Genomic DNA, 18,894 nt, shown 5'->3' on the forward strand with positions numbered 1-18,894 from the left:
CGATCTTGACTGGCAAGCCTCTCTTCCTCAAGTGCCAGGAGAGATAACTGCAGAAAAGGTGACTCATTTGACTGTTAAAGGCAGCGCCCACCGCCACTGTCTCTGATGTCACCTAACTGGTAGATTTCCAGTCGCTTTATCAAGTTCGGTAGTTTTAAAGTCAATTCATGGTAAACTACATGCTTGGAGAGTTTGGCTGAAGTATTTTGCCCAATTTCTCAGAGGATAATAGGGAAATTAATGACCGATTAGCAGGAATTCCTTGGCGTGTTAAAAACAACAGAAACCAGGGCACTAAGAATGTCATAGCTTCCTGCACCTGCTGTCCAAACCCACGGGTGCTCTTCTTCCAACTGGGACTCTGGCTCATTTCTTCCCATCAGTGTGTAAACCAGGATAAAAGTGAATTTACAGGACTTCCAGGCCAGCCAGGGCTAAGAATTCTCTGTAGATGTGTATAGTTTGGTTTGGTTTAATTTTGTTTTGTTTTTTAGATAGGATCTCAGTAGCTCTGACTCTGGCCTCAATCTTGAGATTGGCCAGGACACCTCTGGTCCTCCTGCCTCTTCCTAATGGCTGATTAATATGATACCAGAAATAAAATCCAGGGCTTTGTGTACACTATGCGAGCACCATACTAACTGAACTACCTATGGGCCTGTTTCATTTCCTGCTAGGTTAGTATAGTATGGCCTGCTCTCTGAGTGGAATTCTCAGCTCTGTCCACTGGCTGTCATAGGCTTTATTCTGATGGATAGATGTCTTCTGTTCTCCAGTGTCCACCATCTTAGTCCATGATCTTGAAAGTAGAACACTGTCACATATGTCTAGCTTGTGGTACTCTCAAAAGACTCAGATCTACCTACATCTTACTTTAGTCAGAATTTTCAGGCCTGATCTTATTTCTTCTTCAGATATTGAAAATGTCATATATCACTGCTATTACATCATTCTTTGAAATTTTCCAGCATCTTGATTGCACGCATCCGTTCCTCCCACCTCCAGATCTCCCCAGGACTCCCCCAAAACATCTTCCTCCCAACTTTATGTTCCCCTTCTATAATTTTAATTCTCAAAAAATAAATAAAATTTTATAAAAATACAAAACAAAAAAACATATTATGTGAGCCTCCAGCCTTTGATGGAAAATGATACCTGGGGAAAAAAATATTTGCTTTGTGTTGCCATACTGTTTTTCTGGCAAAAAAAAAAAATGGCGTTCTTGGCGCCATTTACATACCACAGCTGATTTCCTTCCTGCTGTGAAATTCTCATTTATCCCAAGCGCTTGACAACTGTTCCTCTGGCCGTTTCTTCCATTCTTTCTTGACTCGGAAACTGAGCATTGCAGGAAGAACACAGTATACAAGCCAGCGTGCATCTAACAGCTTTTGCTCCTTTGGTTACCATCTCCTTTTCTAGCTGATGCTAGAAAGTTCCCAGAATGCCCTATGTCTTTCCTAATAATCAGCTTGCGTTTGAAATATTGGTATCCCCCACAGTTCAAAGCCCTTACCTTCTTTAGGTAACATGTATCAAAGTAACACAGTCCCGTGATCCTTATGCAATTGTTTTTGCCAGATCAATGCTCCAACTGGCTTTCCATCTTCTCTCCTCTGTACTCTGAATATAAATTTGCATTTTAATGATGTTTCTCCGTTTAGAACTTTTGGGTTCCAGTTCCTTTTAGTAGAACTGTAGTATTTGTCTTAATTTGATGTAAAACAATGTCAAAGCGTTTTTACACCCAGGTGTTCTGTGTGTGACAGTCTTCTGTAGCAGAGGCTGGTCTCATACAGTCCGGATGACTTGAACTTCCGGTTCTCCTGCCTCCATCTCTAAAGTGCTCTGGTCTTAAGTGCTTGTCAATACACATCTGGTTTGTTCCCTGCTTGTCTCGAACCCAAGGCTTCATGCACAAGAGGCAAACACTCTACCGCATTCCCAGCCCCCCACATATTTTTCAAAGATGCTATTTTACGTCCAACAGATGACTCTACTACTTTGTATCGGGTCACATTTTCTTTTGAGCACCTTCAGTGTCATAAGATGATTGACTTGGGTGAGCTTCAAGAGCCCTTTCTTCCTGGCTCCAAGTACCCAGTCTGTCTCCTTGTCAGATATGCCAATGGCTATGTGAATTTACCAATGAGTCAACTTCATGCTGAAGCTTCTTCATTGATGCTGACATTGATTGGCGACTAAGGCCTTGAGGTCATGGCAGCCTTTGAGACTTAGCCTTCTGGGTGCTGAGATTGAAGGGTGTGCTACACCCAGTGTTTTTCCAGTTTCCTATTAGTGACCATTTGATAATTTTAAATAGTCAACAGAATGGGCCATTTCCACATCAAACCCCTGTGTCAGTCAACTTACCTCTGTGGTAAAATCCAGCCTGTTCCTGGGACATTCGTCCTCACTGTGTGAACATGTGAGGATTGTATTTAATAAGTGTAATAATAAATATGAAGACATCTGACATTTTTTGAGCACTTATGAGGTGTCACTCCATGTTCTGAGCACATTGTGTATTTGAGCTCTTTCACTCCTCATAGCAGCCTATGAAGGAGGCATGATTTGGGCTGGAGAGATGGCTCAGTGGTTAAAAGCCTTCACTGCTCTTCCAGAGGTCATGAGTTCAATTCCCAGCAAGCATACATGGTGGCTTACAACCATCTGTTATAGACTCTGATGCCCTCTTTTGGTGTGTCTGGAGACAGCTACAGTGTGTTCATATGCATAAAATATTTTTTTAATGGAGGCATTATCTATGTCCATATTTTATAGACAAGGGACCGGAGGATCCCAGAGGAGTAAGGAACTCACTGAAGGTCAGGCCACAAGGTAGCCAGGATGTTGCTGCACTGCCTCTCCTCAGAGATTAAACCCACCACGGAAACCCCTTTAAAATTCATGAAAGGAGTTTAGGATTGCAAAGGAAAATATTTGGTTAGTTAACGCAAGAAGACCCATGGGACAATTAAGCTAGTAAATACAACTGAGCCCAAGTCCCCGTTACAAGGTACCAACGTCTAGAAATTCACACCGGTTATTTCTCACTCTCGCCAATAAATCTACAAAGGCAGCGGGTTCTACTATTGACGGTGTACAGTGGAGATCTAAACAGGGCAGGATAAACGAGCTCACTGGGTTGTAAAAAGCCATTTCTCTCTTCCTCCCTTACAAGTGCACATTCATGCATGAGCATACACACACACACACACATACACACACACACACACACACACACACACACACACACTGCACCTTCATATATTAAATTATACGATTTTCTGTGGGATCTTTTATGGCACATATTTGGGGGAAAAGGAAATAAACCTGGTTTTGTAGAACATCTCAATTTGTAGTTGGATAAATTAAAAATGAAAGAACGAGTCTGCTGAGGTAACAGAGCCCTGTAATTCCAGCACTCGGAGACTGTGACAGGAAGAGATTGAGTGGGAAAACTTCCTGGACCACATAGTAAGACCTGTCTCAAAGAAACGATGAATTAATCCTAAATTGCTCTAATCTCCTACAATACCAGAACATTTAAACTTTGATTGATCAACACCAAAACTGGGTTTAGGAGCACACCCAAATCTTGCAATGAACCTCTGAAAACATCATGGAGTTGTTAACATGACACCATAGCCTCCCCTCCACATCATTCCATACAACCACATGCATGTGCTGGAACAGCCCTGACTCAATGATCCACAGTGAAATATGAAGCCCCTCCCCTTTCCCTGCCCCAGAGATGGGTTCGAGACAAGCAGGGAACAAACCAGGTGTGTATTGACAAATGCTTAAGACCAGAGCACTTTAGAGATGGAGGCAGGAGAACCGGAAGTTCAAGTCATCCGGACTGTATGAGACCAGCCTCTGCTACAGAAGACTGTCACACACAGAACACCTGGGTGTAAAAACGCTTTGACATTGCTTTACATCAAAGTAAGACAAATACTACAGTTCTTCTAAAAGGAACTGGAACCCAAAAGTTCTAAATGGAGAAACATTATTAAAATGCAAATCTATATCCACAGTACAAAGGAGAAAAGATGAAAAGCCAGTTGGGACAGCTCTCACTTGTAATTCTCACATAGATCCTTGCCCTGAAGATGACATGAGTCTTTCTCCATTAGGAAGGAGGCTTAAAGAAGCCTTCACTGGTGGTCCACAGCTGAGCGAATCTTTAGCTCTTCCAACTCCAAAGGAGTCCATCACAATGTAATTTAATTTAAAAAAAAAAAAAGATAAAAAAGGAATAGTAAAAAAAATGTGGAAGTCAAAAGAGAAGATACTAAAGATAAAGTATTTGCCTTGCAAGCATGAAGACCTGAGTTCAAGTCCTGAGAGAACCCACTTTATTAAGAGAGAGAGAAAGAGAGAGAGAGAGAGACAGAGACAGAGAGAGACAGAGAGAGACAGAGAGAGACAGAGACAGACAGAGAGAACATGGTAATACTTCACTCTGAAGAGACAGAAAAAAGCAGGAAGAAAGCTACTAAAATTACTAAAACTTTTTATATGAATGATCTCTTTCAGAGCTAAAGTTTTGTATGGTTATGACAATGATCAACACAAAGAAATATGGATGTTATGTCACACACACACACACACACACACACACACACACACACACACACGCACACACACGCACACACACACACTAGGAAAGCATGAAGCGTGGCTTTGATAGAAAGCCCTGCAGGAATGCTCCCTGCCAATCAGTGTTCAGCCTGATACTAACAGTGCAGTGCTGAGAACTGGTGTGTGTTACCTCCTGTGGGGAGCCAATTGAGCAGAGACATTTTTACATGATGTGTGAGCATGTGTGTATGTGTGTGCTCACATGTCCGCTTCCACTCATGGCATAGCATGTGTGTAGAGGTTCCCAAGTCAGCCTTGGGATCCACCTCAGGTCACCAGCCTTGGCAGCAAGTGCCTTTCCTGGCTGAGCCATCTCGCCAGCCCCAGGAAACCTTTCTCATGGAGAGTTCACCCTTGAAGGACCTCTTGGCAAGATGCTATGTTTTGTACTTAAACAGACTCTGAATCCTCAGGGATCACAATCGACTCCCTTGCTTTAGTCTGCCCTGTCTTTCCTCTGAGCATCCCACAGTGGGTTTTTTTTCCCCTTCAAATAATGAGGCACACCTTTTAGAAACCAAGTAAAATGACCAACCAAAACGCATTCCCTACCACCTCCATGGCTTATTCTAAACAAGACACGGTCCCTTCAGACCTTCTCAGCCTTTCTACTCTTCCATCCTGCAACTCGCGCAACAATTAATTTAAACATTTCACTCTGAGACTCTGGGTACCCTAAACACCTGCACTCCACCAACAGGCAAGCTCTGAAGACATACCCAAGGGCTGCTGGAGCAGGGGAAGCCCCGCCCTCCTTTGTTCCATCTTTCTTCTGGAAATGTGGTGATCCTTAAGGAAGCTAGGACATCCCAAAAAAAATTCTCTCTTTCCCTTAATTATGTATGAGGGCTTTCAGGGGGAGCAGTCATATCGCCTGGGGGTTTACAAGCTTGGCATCCTCCCATTATTGCAGATTACCTAGAAGTGTCCCACGGATCTTAATACAATGTGCTGAATGGATGCTCTCTATTAACTTCATTTTCCCCCCAAGGAAAGGAAAAAAATATATGTAGTGTTTAGTCAAGGTTCTCACAGATACGACTCCCGGAAGCCCTGGGTTGGTAGGGTTTCATCAACTAACTGGGTAGCAGGAGGCTGGTCTGGGCTGATATTAGAACTCCTGGTGTTCTACCCCAGGAGTTCACCAGTGCTAAATATTGGGCAGAGTTGTAGCATCTCATTCCCCATCCCATTAAAACTTCAGCTCCTGCCCACCTGGAAAGACCCTTTGCACCACCTAAGGTATAGCAAGGGCCACGGAAAGTGATCCCAGCCCAATTTTAGTCTCACAGAGCCCCTTTGTGTTTTCTCTCAGCTGGGGAGCAGAGCCAAGAGCACAGTCTAGGAGATGAAAATCCATTTCTGATTTCTTCCTCCTTTCTAGAGTCGAGGCGGGGCTCTTCATTCTTTCTTTGAAAAAAAAAAAGTATTTGTTTATTTTTGCTTGTTGTAGTTCCTCCTCTCACTGACCTTCTTACAATGACTATACTGCCGGTTACTCGAGTGTCTAAGGTGCTAGCTCTAAGTTCTCTGTCTACAACTAGCCCCTGCTTCATAGTCAGAACAGTCCTATGAGGTACAAGGGTTAACGACCCTGATTTCAGTACTGAAATAAAGCCTGGGAGAGGTTACAGGGTGAACTCTCCCTGTAAATAAAGGTGACTTGAAAATCAGCTCTGAGACATGACAAAGCCTATGCCCTGTCAGTTACCCTGAACCTCTTCCTCTTGGATGACTCTCTACCTCAGTCTGCACTTCTCCATTTGGCAGAGTTTTTGATAGCAACTCTGAAGGGGTCCGGGACAGCTGAAAGTCACTTTCTGAGCCCTCCTTCCCTGGCTTCCATTGAAAATTATTTGTATGCCTAGTTCCGTCATAGGATCAACCTTTTTTAAAAAACTATCTATGTTCCAAAATGGGGTCTCTGAACCCCAAACCCCATGTAGTTCTTACTGGCTTTGAATTCACTTTGCAACCCAAGCTGTTTTCTGTGATTCCCCTGCCTCAGCCTCCCAAGGGCTGGAATTGCAGGTTTGTGTCACCACACTGGAATTCAAAGTTCTGTCTTCAGAGTACCAGTAGTAACTTATAGCACCAAGTCAATAGCCGGCAGCAAGAAGCACGTAGCCCAGAGGACTTGACCAAACTGTTTGGTTGGTCCCTACTCATATCTGGTTCTTCTGGGACAGCCTCAACCATACTGAAAAACTATGTCAAAAAAGAGAAGACACAGAGACAGACCAGAGAAACAAAGCAGAGTTTTCTCAAGATAAGTCAGGTCCAGCTGACCTGGCCCCTCCAGGGCTGTTCCAGAAAGCCCTGCCTAATAGGCAAGTCCAGACTTAGCTAGGTTGAGTGATACAAGAAGACAGTGAAAGGCCCCCAACTTTCACAGAGCACCTGTCATAAGAATAATGTGCAGAATCTATGAGATAGTATAGCAGGACTTTCTGGACCCACCAGTGGTAAAAGTAATGACACAGAAACTTATTAATTTTTATTACTGCTTAGGCCTTAGCTTTAACTATCTTCTAGCTAGCTCACCTAGCTTAACCCTGTTCTCCTAGCCCACATCCCACCATGTGGCTAGTTCTTTACCTCTCTCTCAGTCCAGTTATATCCAACCACCTCCACATCCTATGGGCAAATCTTCTGCCTCTTCTCCCACAGACCCCCCCCCAGACCAGAAGTCCTGCCTTCCCTTTTCTGCCTAGCTGTTGGCTATCAACTCTTTATTAAACCAATCAGCAAGTGAGGAAGGTGTGTGTTTGTAAAATACTGAGGCAGGTGATGAACAGCAGTGCCAAAATTCTCCTGGTACCCAGCTCTCTGCTATTACAGCAATCAACAATTGAATACTAGAAAGACAACCTTCACACAATGTACAAAAATGTTACCCCAACTGAATGGAGCTACCTTTTTTCCCCTCTGTTCTCTTTTACCCACTGTATCCAAGCATCTCAACTGTGAAATCCAAGCAAACACTGCAGGGCCCCATCCCTGTCCTGACAATACAAACAAACCATCTCCTATGCATTTTTACAGATAGTCGTACCAACTGCCTTTATGTGTGGTGGGTATGTATTATGAGTTTACGGGTGCATACGTGTGCACATCCCTACGAAGGCTAGGAGTCAGCCCCCTGTGTCATTCCTCAGGATCTGTTCACCTTGCTTTTGGGGGTTTGTCACTAGAACTTGGGGCTCACCAAATAAGCAAGACTGGCTGACCAAGAAACCCCATCGATCCAAGTCTCCACTTCCTTGGTTCTGGTATTATGCATACATACCACCATGGCTGGATCGTTTATATGGGTTCTGGCATTTGAACTGAGGTCAGTGTGCTTGTAAGGCAAGGACTTTACCAACTGAGCCATATCCCCAGGCCCCCATCACGTAATTGTAATCATCCAAACAAAAGGAAGATGTCAGTGTTGTGGCTTATTCAAGGCCAGTAGAGTTTTGATTGAACTCTACTGGTAAAGGTTGGAAGTTGTTCAAATATTGATCATGGGGCGAAGGAGAACCAGGCAAATACAGGAGTTTCCAGATGAGAGAAATGGCCACTCTTGGGTCTTATTTGAAATGTCAGGGCTAAATTCCAATGATTCAGTTGACAATTCTGGCTTGTGCACCAAAAAAAAAAAAGTGTGTGTGTGTGTGTGTGTGTGTGTGTGTGTGTGTGTGTGTGTGTAGCCTGAGTCATTGAATCTAGAATCTGCATCAACTTTGGAAGAAGCGGGTATATACTTAGCTTTACTTGGATTATCCAGATAATTGCCATGGTGTTTACCTTTTCTTGTTCTGGGGAAATGTAGCTTCAGTACAGCTGGCAGGAATTGAATGTCACCATGAGGCCAGAACACTTTGAACCATTACCTTGTCTGCCTCAACACCCTGATTAGTCTCAACTCCAGACATAAAGTTAATTCTGTTTTTTTTTTTTTTTATTTAAGTCACTCAGATGGGGTTAAGTGCAAATTCGTGCACAAACTCGCTGTCTCCACACTTCATGGGTTAGTAACTCCGTGACTCTTAAGCATTCAGGGCATTCAGAGAGCTGTGACTATTTTTCTTGAAGAACTGGTGTCTCGCGTTGTTGGTGGAGCATGAGCTACTAGGAATATGAGATCTCTGATAATTGATACTGCCCCCGTATCCTGAGAATTGCCCTGGCTTGCTGCTGATTACTTCTTGTCAGCATTGTATTTCTAATGCTGGGCAGAGTGTCCTAGGATAGGAGCTACATGCTCAAAAACTATGGCTACCTTTGGCATAGTTTGTTTGGTGTTTGAACATGAGGGTAATATACAAACTTTACAAGAAGGCTGAGGAGTCCTTGATGGAAAATCTGGGCTTTTACCGTTAGGATATACTCAGTGGTGGTTGACTGAGCATCATCATATAGCAAGAGGGGGGCTCCATGACCTATTCCTAGACTAGGAAAAGCAGACCCCATACTATGCATGGTCTGTTTGAGCAAGGGTATAATCCACATCCGCTAAGCGCTCCACGCTGTCCATTGATGAGCAGTAAAATCCAACCCATCAGCTGGATCACAATACACAAGGCTCTAAGTGTGCTGCCCATCCCCCCACCAGGATTCCCCACATGCTCTGGGTTCAAAAATATAGTTCAGCTCAAGTATTTTGAGTCTTTGTATGAGAAAATTTATGGTAGAATTGTTTCCTCTAAGATTATCTAATCTCCTCACAACTCTCTTTTCTTTTCTTTTATTCTTTCTGTGCTAAAAATTGGTGTTGTTTGTTTTCTCTTAGGAAAACCTCTTTTTTGTGATGGAGTATCTCAATGGAGGAGACTTAATGTACCACATCCAAAGTTGCCACAAATTTGATCTTTCCAGAGCCACGTAAGAGCCCTATTTGGGATTTGGAATTCTGTATTCTTTGCTTTATACGCACCTACAGACCATTTTTCTTAGATGGTCTTGTTTATTTACTTTTAATAATTGTGTGTGTGCTTGAATGTGTGTATGTACACATGTGCATGAAGCAGCCTCAGAATCCAGAAGGTGTCAGGTCCCCTGGAACTGGAGGTACAGACGATTGTGAACCGCCAGACATGGCTGCTGGGATTGAACCTGGGTCCTCTGGAAGAGCACCAGGTACTCTTAACCACACAACCACATTCTTCAGCTTCTTCGTGTAATTTTTCTTAGCTTCTTTCTTGGCATGTGTAATTCCCAGGACAAGGCAAACACTTGGGCATGGATCAAACACGCTGAGAATTTTCCATTTTGTGAAACTGAAACCCACCCCTTGTTTCCTGTGCTACAAACGATTAGTTCAGTTCATAGAAAACCTCTCCAGTCCATCAAGCTGTAATTCATTGAGCACAGATGCAGCTATGTATGTATCCTTTGAGCATAGATACAACTATGTATTCTTTGAGCACAGATGCAACTATGTATCTTTTGAGTGCAGATGCAACTATGCATCTTTTGAGTGCAGATGCAACTGTGTATCTTTTGAGTGCAGATGCAACTGTGTATCTTTTGGGTGCAGATGCAACTGTGTATCTTTTGAGTGCAGATCCAACTGTGTATCTTTTGAGTACAGATGCAACTGTGTACCTTTGAAAAGACCAATGGGGAAAAAAACAGGGATATTGGATTTTCTAGGTGGTCCTGAGAGTGGAACTGAACTGCAGCCTGTAATGGGGAAGCTCAGTGCAAAGTTAGAAAGCATACGACCCTCCCTGTATTTGAGAATAAACGCTCCCCTTCTCCAGTAACCATAGATGCAAGAGACACAGAGCCAGCTGTTTCCCTGGTAGGACAATGGCTGGATCCCCCAGCTCACCTCCAGGTGCTATTCTTCCCTTAGCCGTGGGTCCTGCTTCCCTGCTGACAATCCCACGGTGACATACTAGTAAAAGTAAGCATGGTAATGCCTCGGGAACTGAGTCTCATCCCAGACTCCCATAGTTTATCTTCTGATCTTCACAAATGCATCATGATATACAATAGATAGACAGACAAACAGATAGATGTTGTTTTCAAAGATAACTATATACTAGCTTTTTTTTTTTTTTATCTTTTTTGGCTTGGTGCTCAGCCATTTTTCATGGACCTCTTTGTAAACACATTGTGTAATTTAGGTTGAACTGGACTGAAGGATAGACTTGGTCCACCAGCTGCTGCAAAAACTTAGCAATGTGGCTGTTTGAGCAGCTCTAGAAGGGAGCACTGGCCATTCCCATTGTCTTCAGGCATCTTTAGCCAAGCAACTGAGAGTATCTTTATCAGGTTTCCGCAGCATTGCACAGAAATCACTAGGCATTGCACACTGGAAAAGGAATGAGTGAGCATGTGAGCGTGAGCGTGTGTGTGTGTGTGTGTGTGTGTGTGTGTGTGTGTGTGTGTGCATGCATGTGTTAGAAACAAACTATTCTGTCCCTGAGGGTTTTATAAAGCATGAAGCTAACTTCCAACACCTACTGCCTGCCTATTGTGTCCTAAGTGCTTTCTGGGAATTGCATTCGTGTTGGGTCCCAGCATATTTCACTTCCGGGAAACTGCCCTATGTCTGACTTAATCCTACTGGAGAGAAATAAACTCATTTGCTTTAAGCCTGTCACCACTGAAGATGCAGGTCGGCTTATCATCATCTATCTTGTAATATCCTTTTTCTAAATCTCTCAGGTTATAGTTCTGGCCCATGCTTAACATCATAAATATGAAAGTATTCTAGCCAGATATGTTGGGAATGGCTGTGCACACGGTACTTTGGGCTCCAGGCAGAATTAAAGATGAAAGAGGAAGTTATTTTCCTATGACACAGATATTACATTTCATGTTAGCATGGGTTTTAGGATAACATGGGCATTACAACTTAAAAGATGAGTAAACAGCTCAGAAGACGTTAACTGAAGACACCAGCTCTTATTTTCACTCTCTGGGCTGTTTGACTCTTTGTGTTAAGTGTAGAGTGGACGAAATCGTGTGTGTGATGCCTGTGTATGTGCATGTGCCATTTAAGTACATGTAAACTGTCTCAAGGCGTGAGGGTTTTACTCTGCGATTCCTATCCTCATGTTGTGTCTTGGCTTCCTTTCTTACAGGTTTTATGCTGCTGAGATCATCCTTGGTCTACAGTTCCTTCATTCCAAAGGAATTGTCTATAGGTAAACCTCGCTCTGTCTGACTTGGCTTTACGACCCAGTTAATTTAAGCACTGCAGTTGAATGACGTGAAAATGTCTGGGGTGAAAAGTCTCTGTCCAGAACCCTTCCCACTGTGACATCCACTCCCGGAAGCCAGATGGATCTGGTCTCACATCCTCCTTTCTTCTGGCCCTTACTCTCATCCTTCCTGTGGCTTTCCTCTCTTCCCCCAGCCACTACTCATCTCTGACAACCTCATTCTGCGTTCCCCATCACTTGTCTCCGATGTGCCTCTTGCTTTCGTTTTGGGTCACGTAGACACACTTCTGTAATGTTTCCTCTAGGGCGAAGAAGGAAACTTTTTCTGGAGGGTTCACATAACACCTACAGAAACTCACAGCTGAAGCCTGCAGAAGCCCACGGACCACCTCCACTGCCCTCTTTCATGAATTCAAACCTTCTCCCCTGCCCAGGATTCTTTTGCTCTTTACTGTAAGAGCTCCTAGAGAAGATGCTACTACATTTCAGTCCTCACTTCCCCAAACGCAGTCGACCCGTATGGAGCACAAAACCTTCAAAACGTAGATGTCTGCCTTCCAGACTCACTATAGATGAAGGAGGGTGGGAACAGGGAGGAAAAAAAGTCTGGTAGGATTTAGCAGATTGGCCAGAAACCAGCAAGGGCCTTTTTCCTGGACAGCCATGACCTGGAGTCACCATTAGAAATTCCATTGTCTTGTACTCTGCTTTTTGAGAACAGCAAGCACTATGGAGCCTTGGTCAGGACTGAAGCTTTTTGTTTTTTATAGAGTATGGTTTTGCCATCTCAAAAACAAAAACAAAAAACATAAAACAAAAAAAAAAAAAAACAATCACATAATGAGAAATACGTATCCATTTCCTGATGTGTCCTGGTGAGGATGGTCTCTGTGCAACAACACAGCGTGTCAAAACTGCCGACCTGGGCATATTGGGGAAACCAGTCTCCTTAAGTACACTCTTTAAGTATGTACTTCCTTTTTAAGTTTAGTGTGTGTGTGCGTGCACGTACACACGTGCACACATGTGTGAATATGAGTATATATGTAGTGGTGTAGGCACCACTGACTACTCTGCAACCAGTATCATGAACTGATGAACATCCACTAATATATAGTTCCTGTTTGAAGATCATAATAGACAGAAAATATGTAGGATTTCCAGCTCTACAATATACATATGAAGCCACCTTTAGATCTTGTCTTAGATTTTTTTTTTTTAGAATTATATAAAAAGATAGGGGCAGGAAATTCCAAATGAATATGGTTCCAGTTTTAAAAGGAGAGGGAAGAGAAGACTTTGTCAGAAGCTCTTATCTTCTGGTAGTGTTTTGTATGGGGAAAAATTATTTTCAAGTAGAGAGTGACCTGCAGAGAAGCCCCCTTACACACACACACACACACACACACACACACACACACACACTTACCCTGCACCATCATACACACACACACACACTTACCCCGAACCATTACACACACACACACACACACACACACACACACACACACGAAGAAAAGGCCAGTTAAAGCCGATTACCACCTCTTGTGGAGAAAAGCTAAATGAACAGTCCAGAGCCCGTGGTTGGACATCACAGAACTAAATGATGAGATGAGCCAGCGAGAAGCAGGTAGACGCTCATCTTTCAGCATCGTCTAGTGGGGCCTCTGATGGAAGCGGCAGCATCCTGAAAGATGCCGACAGCCCTGGGTTGGATGTGATATAAAATCAGCAACTCAGAAAAAATGCAAACCCAACGAGAAAAGATGCTCAGTGCTGAACTGGACTACGTATCTGAGGCCACTTTCAACTGCTTTCAAGTGGCCTGTCTCCATGGATCTTACAAGAGAGAAGAGACGTCGTGGGCCTTGTTTGCTGGTTAGTAATATGGCTTAGCAAGGGCAAGGAATGTGGCTGAGAAGGCCCACCAAGAGACCAACCGTGACTTGGCTTCTAAACAGATCTTTTCCAGCGCTGACATGTGCCGAAGGGATCCTCTTACTTTCCTGTTACAGCTGATGCAAAAGCACCCCAGAGACAAACCGTGGGCTTGGACTTCAAAGCACTTTTCCTGAGTCCTGATATCTGCTCCACAGTGAAGAGAATGTTGAATGACTTGCCTCAGAATGTTCTGGATCTTTGGGTTCTAAAGCATCTCTAGTCGGCTCCAGGGAACCCGGCTAGTCTTCTGCCTTTGTTGCTTACTTCCATGGAAATCTAGCTTTGAAGAGAAAAAAAACCCTTTCTGGACCTTTCCATTCCAACTTAGATCTCTCAGACCCCCTCTCCCACAATTCCAAAGACATCTGCACCGCTTTAAAAAAGAATGGACTGGAAATTTGACATGAAGCTTGGTTTTCCTAGCCAGAGGCACAGAGGAAATTTATTTTTAGATCAGTTAAAATACACCCTTGTATAAGTTCATGAGACCAGGTCTGATGAGAAAGACCAGGTGGTCTCTGTATAAAAGACAGTAAGAAAGAAGACTAGGTTTGCACCCAAACCACTGAAAGGCTGTGTGGTCTGGATAAACAGACATCATCTGTGAAGAACGTTTGTCTTACCTGAAAAAAAATATTAATAATAACTTGATGGGGTTGAGGAATTGGTTCATGGGGTAGAGGGAGTGCTTACTGTTCAAGCTCACAAATCTGGGTTCAAATCCCCAACAGCCCCACAAAGCAGCCAAGTAGGACAACCTGCATTTGTAATTCCATGACAGAGGCAGGAGGGTTGCTGGGGTTGCTGGTTGTCAGCCTTTCTTTAAGTCCATTAGGAAACCCTGTCTGAGGAGGAAAGGTGGAGAGATAGAGCAGGATATCGTCATCTTCTTCTCTCCTGCACACATGCACATACATGAGTTCCCACGCTCACACTGCCTGCATACCACACTGTGTACTGCTGCATACACTCACATTCATAGCACACAGTAATAATAATAATTTGATACCAAGGGACTACCGCGAGAATCCGATGATGGGATAAATGTATGCACAAGCAAACGAACCCAGCGGAAGTCTTGAATAGTATCTGCAGCCATCGTTCTTCTGTTCTTTTCTAAAGCCTCACAGCTTAGATGCTCACCCCCTAGACAGGGCTCCCATCACCTTCAGCCAAACTTTAGAACTACATAAACATATCTACAAATGACAACCTTAAAAAGACATGAATATGGCATGGCATACGGATTAGCTAAACAATCCCGAATTGTTAACATCATGCATTTAGGTGAGCCTGAAACTGAACTGAAGGGGATAAAACTGGTATGTGGCATGTTCAGCTCCAGTAGAAGATCAGGAGGCAGCGGACAAGCATTCTCCAAGGAGAAGAATTAGATTTGCCAAGCATCGTGGGTCTTTACCATGAAAGTGCGGGCAGGAACAGAGAGAGGCAGACACGCTCATGAATCTGAGCCCTGTCTTCCCAGTCACACTGAAACTGATGGTGACATGTGGGTAGTCACCAAAAACGGAAGACATCCACTCGAGGGGCAACTGCCTACATCTCAGCTGCCGAGGTATAGCTGGATCCCTCTGCATCTCTCTGGAGAGCTTATTCTCACAAGATCTGGAGCTAGCAAGTCAAGCAGTTCCTCAGTGTGCCTAGCGGCTAGTAGCCAGTGGTTGGCTGGCAGTCGATTCCATAATTACTACTGAGCGTATAGTGTGTGCTATACTGGGGCAGTGACGTGGACATTGATACACCCGCTCTCTTGCTGGGACGTCCACACAGGACACTGATATGCCCACTTCCCTGCTGAGATATCCACATAGGAAATATGGACAGAGCCCCTAAGTCACAACGAGTATTCAGAACAGTAGGAAAGAGATGAGAATCTGTTTCAGGGCGGCAAGGGACTCCAGAGAAGACCTGACCACTGATATTCGGATGTGGGGCTAATGACAGCAGGTGAAGAGCCACCACGAACAGCCGTGTGTGGTCCAGGGGGTTGGGGGACCCCAAAGCCTTCCTCTTATGCCCCACCCCCCATCCAGCTGTGATGACAGTTACCAAAGCCCCATGAGAATTCCACTCTAACAAAACTGCATTAACTCCAGTGAGGTTTCACCTTGCTTCTGTTTTTCAGGGACCTGAAGCTAGATAATATCCTGTTAGACAGAGACGGACATATCAAAATAGCGGATTTTGGGATGTGCAAAGAGAACATGCTGGGAGATGCGAAGACAAATACTTTCTGTGGGACTCCTGACTACATCGCTCCGGAGGTAGGGACACACGGCCTGGGTGGTCCTTTCCCAGCCTGGCGTGCCGAAGCCAAGGGCTTTCCCCACTAAGGTTCACTACTCAGTTTGGTCCTGGAGTATTTTCCAGATGTAGAAACACAAATGGGTCTTTTGAGTTTTATAGAAAATGCTACTCATACTAACATCTGTGTCTAGACTCCATTTGAGTCAGAATTCTGAACACCCTTAAAAGTTACCTGCTCAGACTCAACAGAAGGAAGACCTAGAAAAGAGCCAGGTAGAATCAGGAACCCACCTAAATCAGGGTTAAATGTGGGGTCAGCAAACCTCGATGGGAAGAGAAGGTGGAAGGGTTGTCAGAGCCTCCCACACCCTGTTTCTAAATGAGTGGAGATTCTTCTCTTCAATGAGTGTAACTCTGTGTCACGGTGTTTTTTCTGATATTAAAGAAGGGGACATCTACATGCCTGGAAAAATTCATAAGGAAATACATTATTGTGTATGATCAATCATTACTGAGGGGAAAAATGGATCTGAAATTAAGCTTCACTCTAGTCCCACCAAAATAGTAACAGTAAATGGTTTTCTTAGTCTGAGGACCAGCATCCTCTCAGGAAGTGCCTGTCCTTTCAGCTAAACTCACTTTCCATTTGGGAAAACCCTCCTCCAGCTGCCCACCCTGGGGAGATTAGAGACTCCCTTACCGTGTGGCCTTTCTCATAGCATGGACTATCTGGTCATGTTGTATTTATTTGGTTTGTATCTTTCAACTTCCTGCATAACTGTGTGTTTGCTCTAAAGCCTGGTTCTGTTGCTCACTTTTTGAAAGTTTTTTTTTTTTTTTTTGAAACAATTATAGGTCTGTACGAAGTCCCAAAGGTAGACCAGAAACACCTGCACCCTCCACTCAGGCTCCTCCATAGGTTACAAGTCAAATAGCTCAGGAGCCAGAGAGAGATGGTTCAGTAAGACATCTTCCTCATCTTCCTGTGAAGTATCGGGACCTGGGTTCAAATCTTCCAGCACCCACTTAAAAGGCCAGGCACGGCCATGTACACCTATGACCTCAGAGCTGTGTAAAGTGGGAATGGAAGAATCACTAGAGTTTACTGACTACAAGCCTACAACCAAATTCAGTGAGAGACCCTGCCTTGAGGAATAAGGCAGAAACTTAGACTCCAGGATACTCACTGTCTAACAGCATGGCTGCACGCTCACACACACATGCATTTGCACACAAAGTATATTAGGAATAAAACACCATGACCAAAGCAACTTATAGAAGAAAGGGTTTATTTGGCCTTATGGTTAAAGGGATTAAGAGTGAACCACCATTACTGGGGGAAGTTTGGAAGCAGGCAGGCATGGAAGCTGAAGTAGCAGCTAAGACCTCACGTCTTAAACCACAAGCCGGAAGACCAGGAAGTTTCAAAACCCGCCCCCTAGTGACACACTTCCTTCAGGAAAGCCTTACCTCCTAAGCCTCGCCATTTAGTGCCACCAAAGTATCCAAATGCTCGAGACTCTGAGGAACGTCTCACGGGTTCCATTCGTGGGAACTGCTCATAGCTGATTTTCCCTTTCACACACAAGAACTCAGTGAGGGGACCGGCACAGTAAAGTGAGACAAATTAAATGTGGATGAATTAATGAACAAATGAACTTGTGAGTGGGGGACGATTGTCTAATAAGGACAGACCTCTGATTTTCCAGGTAAAACAGTGTCAGCATCAGACCCCCCAAAACCTATCCAACCACGGAGCTTAAGAACCATGTTGCTTCCTCCGTACTACCGCGTGGCTTTAGTTTTAACTTAACCTCACTGAAAGGCACGGAGGCCACTGTTCTTCAAGACATTTGTGGGTGTCTTAACTGTCCAGTTCAATTCATGTCTAGGATACCTTCCTGACATAGAGCCTGCATGTGGCCCACAGATCCCAACTGTGGGTACAGTAAACCGCTTTCAGTCTGAGGGAAAGCCAAAGCTAATTGTGCCACAAGTGTAGGAGACCTCAGAGCAGAGACTCTGTTCGGCATGAATCCCAACTGTGTTGACTTAGCTCAGACGCATTCTGTAGTCTCATCAATGGTCTCCTGTGCCTTCTTCTTGCTCCACACCCACACCCTCCACACCACGCCCACTCCCCAACTTCACAGAACGTCCATTGCAGGATCTGCCTCTAATTCTTTTTCCTCTGCCTTAGGGTATGCCAATATCTCTGTTTCTGTACTTGCCCATCCTGTCTGCAAAGCCTCGGGTTTTGTGTTTTTCTTAGCAAGGCTTCCCTTCCTGGTTCTGTTTCCTTTGTGACTTCTAGAATTTAGCTTTGATAACCTGCTGCCTTCTTCTGCAACACTCCCCTCTTTCTCTTTGAAGTGTGATCTTCTCCCTGTGGCTGCATGCTTGGTCCACAACCTCCTCTTATTGGGTATTCTCTCTCTCTCTCTCTCTCTCTCTCTCTCTCTCTCTCTCTCTCTCTCTCTCTTTCCCAACCCCCCTTTCTGGGCCTTGCTCTAGGAAATCTGTCTCCTCTTGCTCTGAATCCTAGGCATGGCAATACTTTCCATCCCATACATCACCAGCCTCTTACACGTTTTCAAGTTTTTAAAACACATCCATTTGCCAATCTATTTAACCATCATTTATGTAATCATACACCCATAAGGGTCATCCTGGTGCACATGGAGGAGTCAGAGGACATTTTGCAAGTCAACTCTTCTCTACCACATGGAATCCTCGGGATCAAACTCAGGTCATCAAACTTGTCAGCAAGCCCCTTTATCCCCTGAGCCATCTCAGCAACCCCATATTCTCAAACTTTTTGATGATGTGTCTTTATAAGTTAAGTAAGCACTCTGAAGATATGTATATGTGT

At 44.1% G+C, this 18,894-nt stretch overlaps 1 protein-coding gene across 1 annotated transcript in view; it reads left to right on the forward strand.

Moving 5' to 3' along the window:
* The window catches only part of PRKCQ (protein kinase C theta), a 133,934-nt gene that overhangs the window by 95,730 nt on the left and 19,310 nt on the right, over positions 1–18,894 (forward strand). Inside the window, exons 13-15 of the mRNA XM_080917902.1 lie at positions 9,428–9,519; positions 11,733–11,795; positions 15,901–16,039. Of these exons, the coding sequence (XP_080774028.1) occupies positions 9,428–9,519; positions 11,733–11,795; positions 15,901–16,039 (294 nt within the window). The remainder of the gene's footprint in view (positions 1–9,427; positions 9,520–11,732; positions 11,796–15,900; positions 16,040–18,894) is intronic.

The sequence above is a fragment of the Micromys minutus genome, assembly GCF_963924665.1.
Source record: "Micromys minutus genome assembly, chromosome: 6".
Taxonomy (NCBI): domain Eukaryota; kingdom Metazoa; phylum Chordata; class Mammalia; order Rodentia; family Muridae; genus Micromys; species Micromys minutus.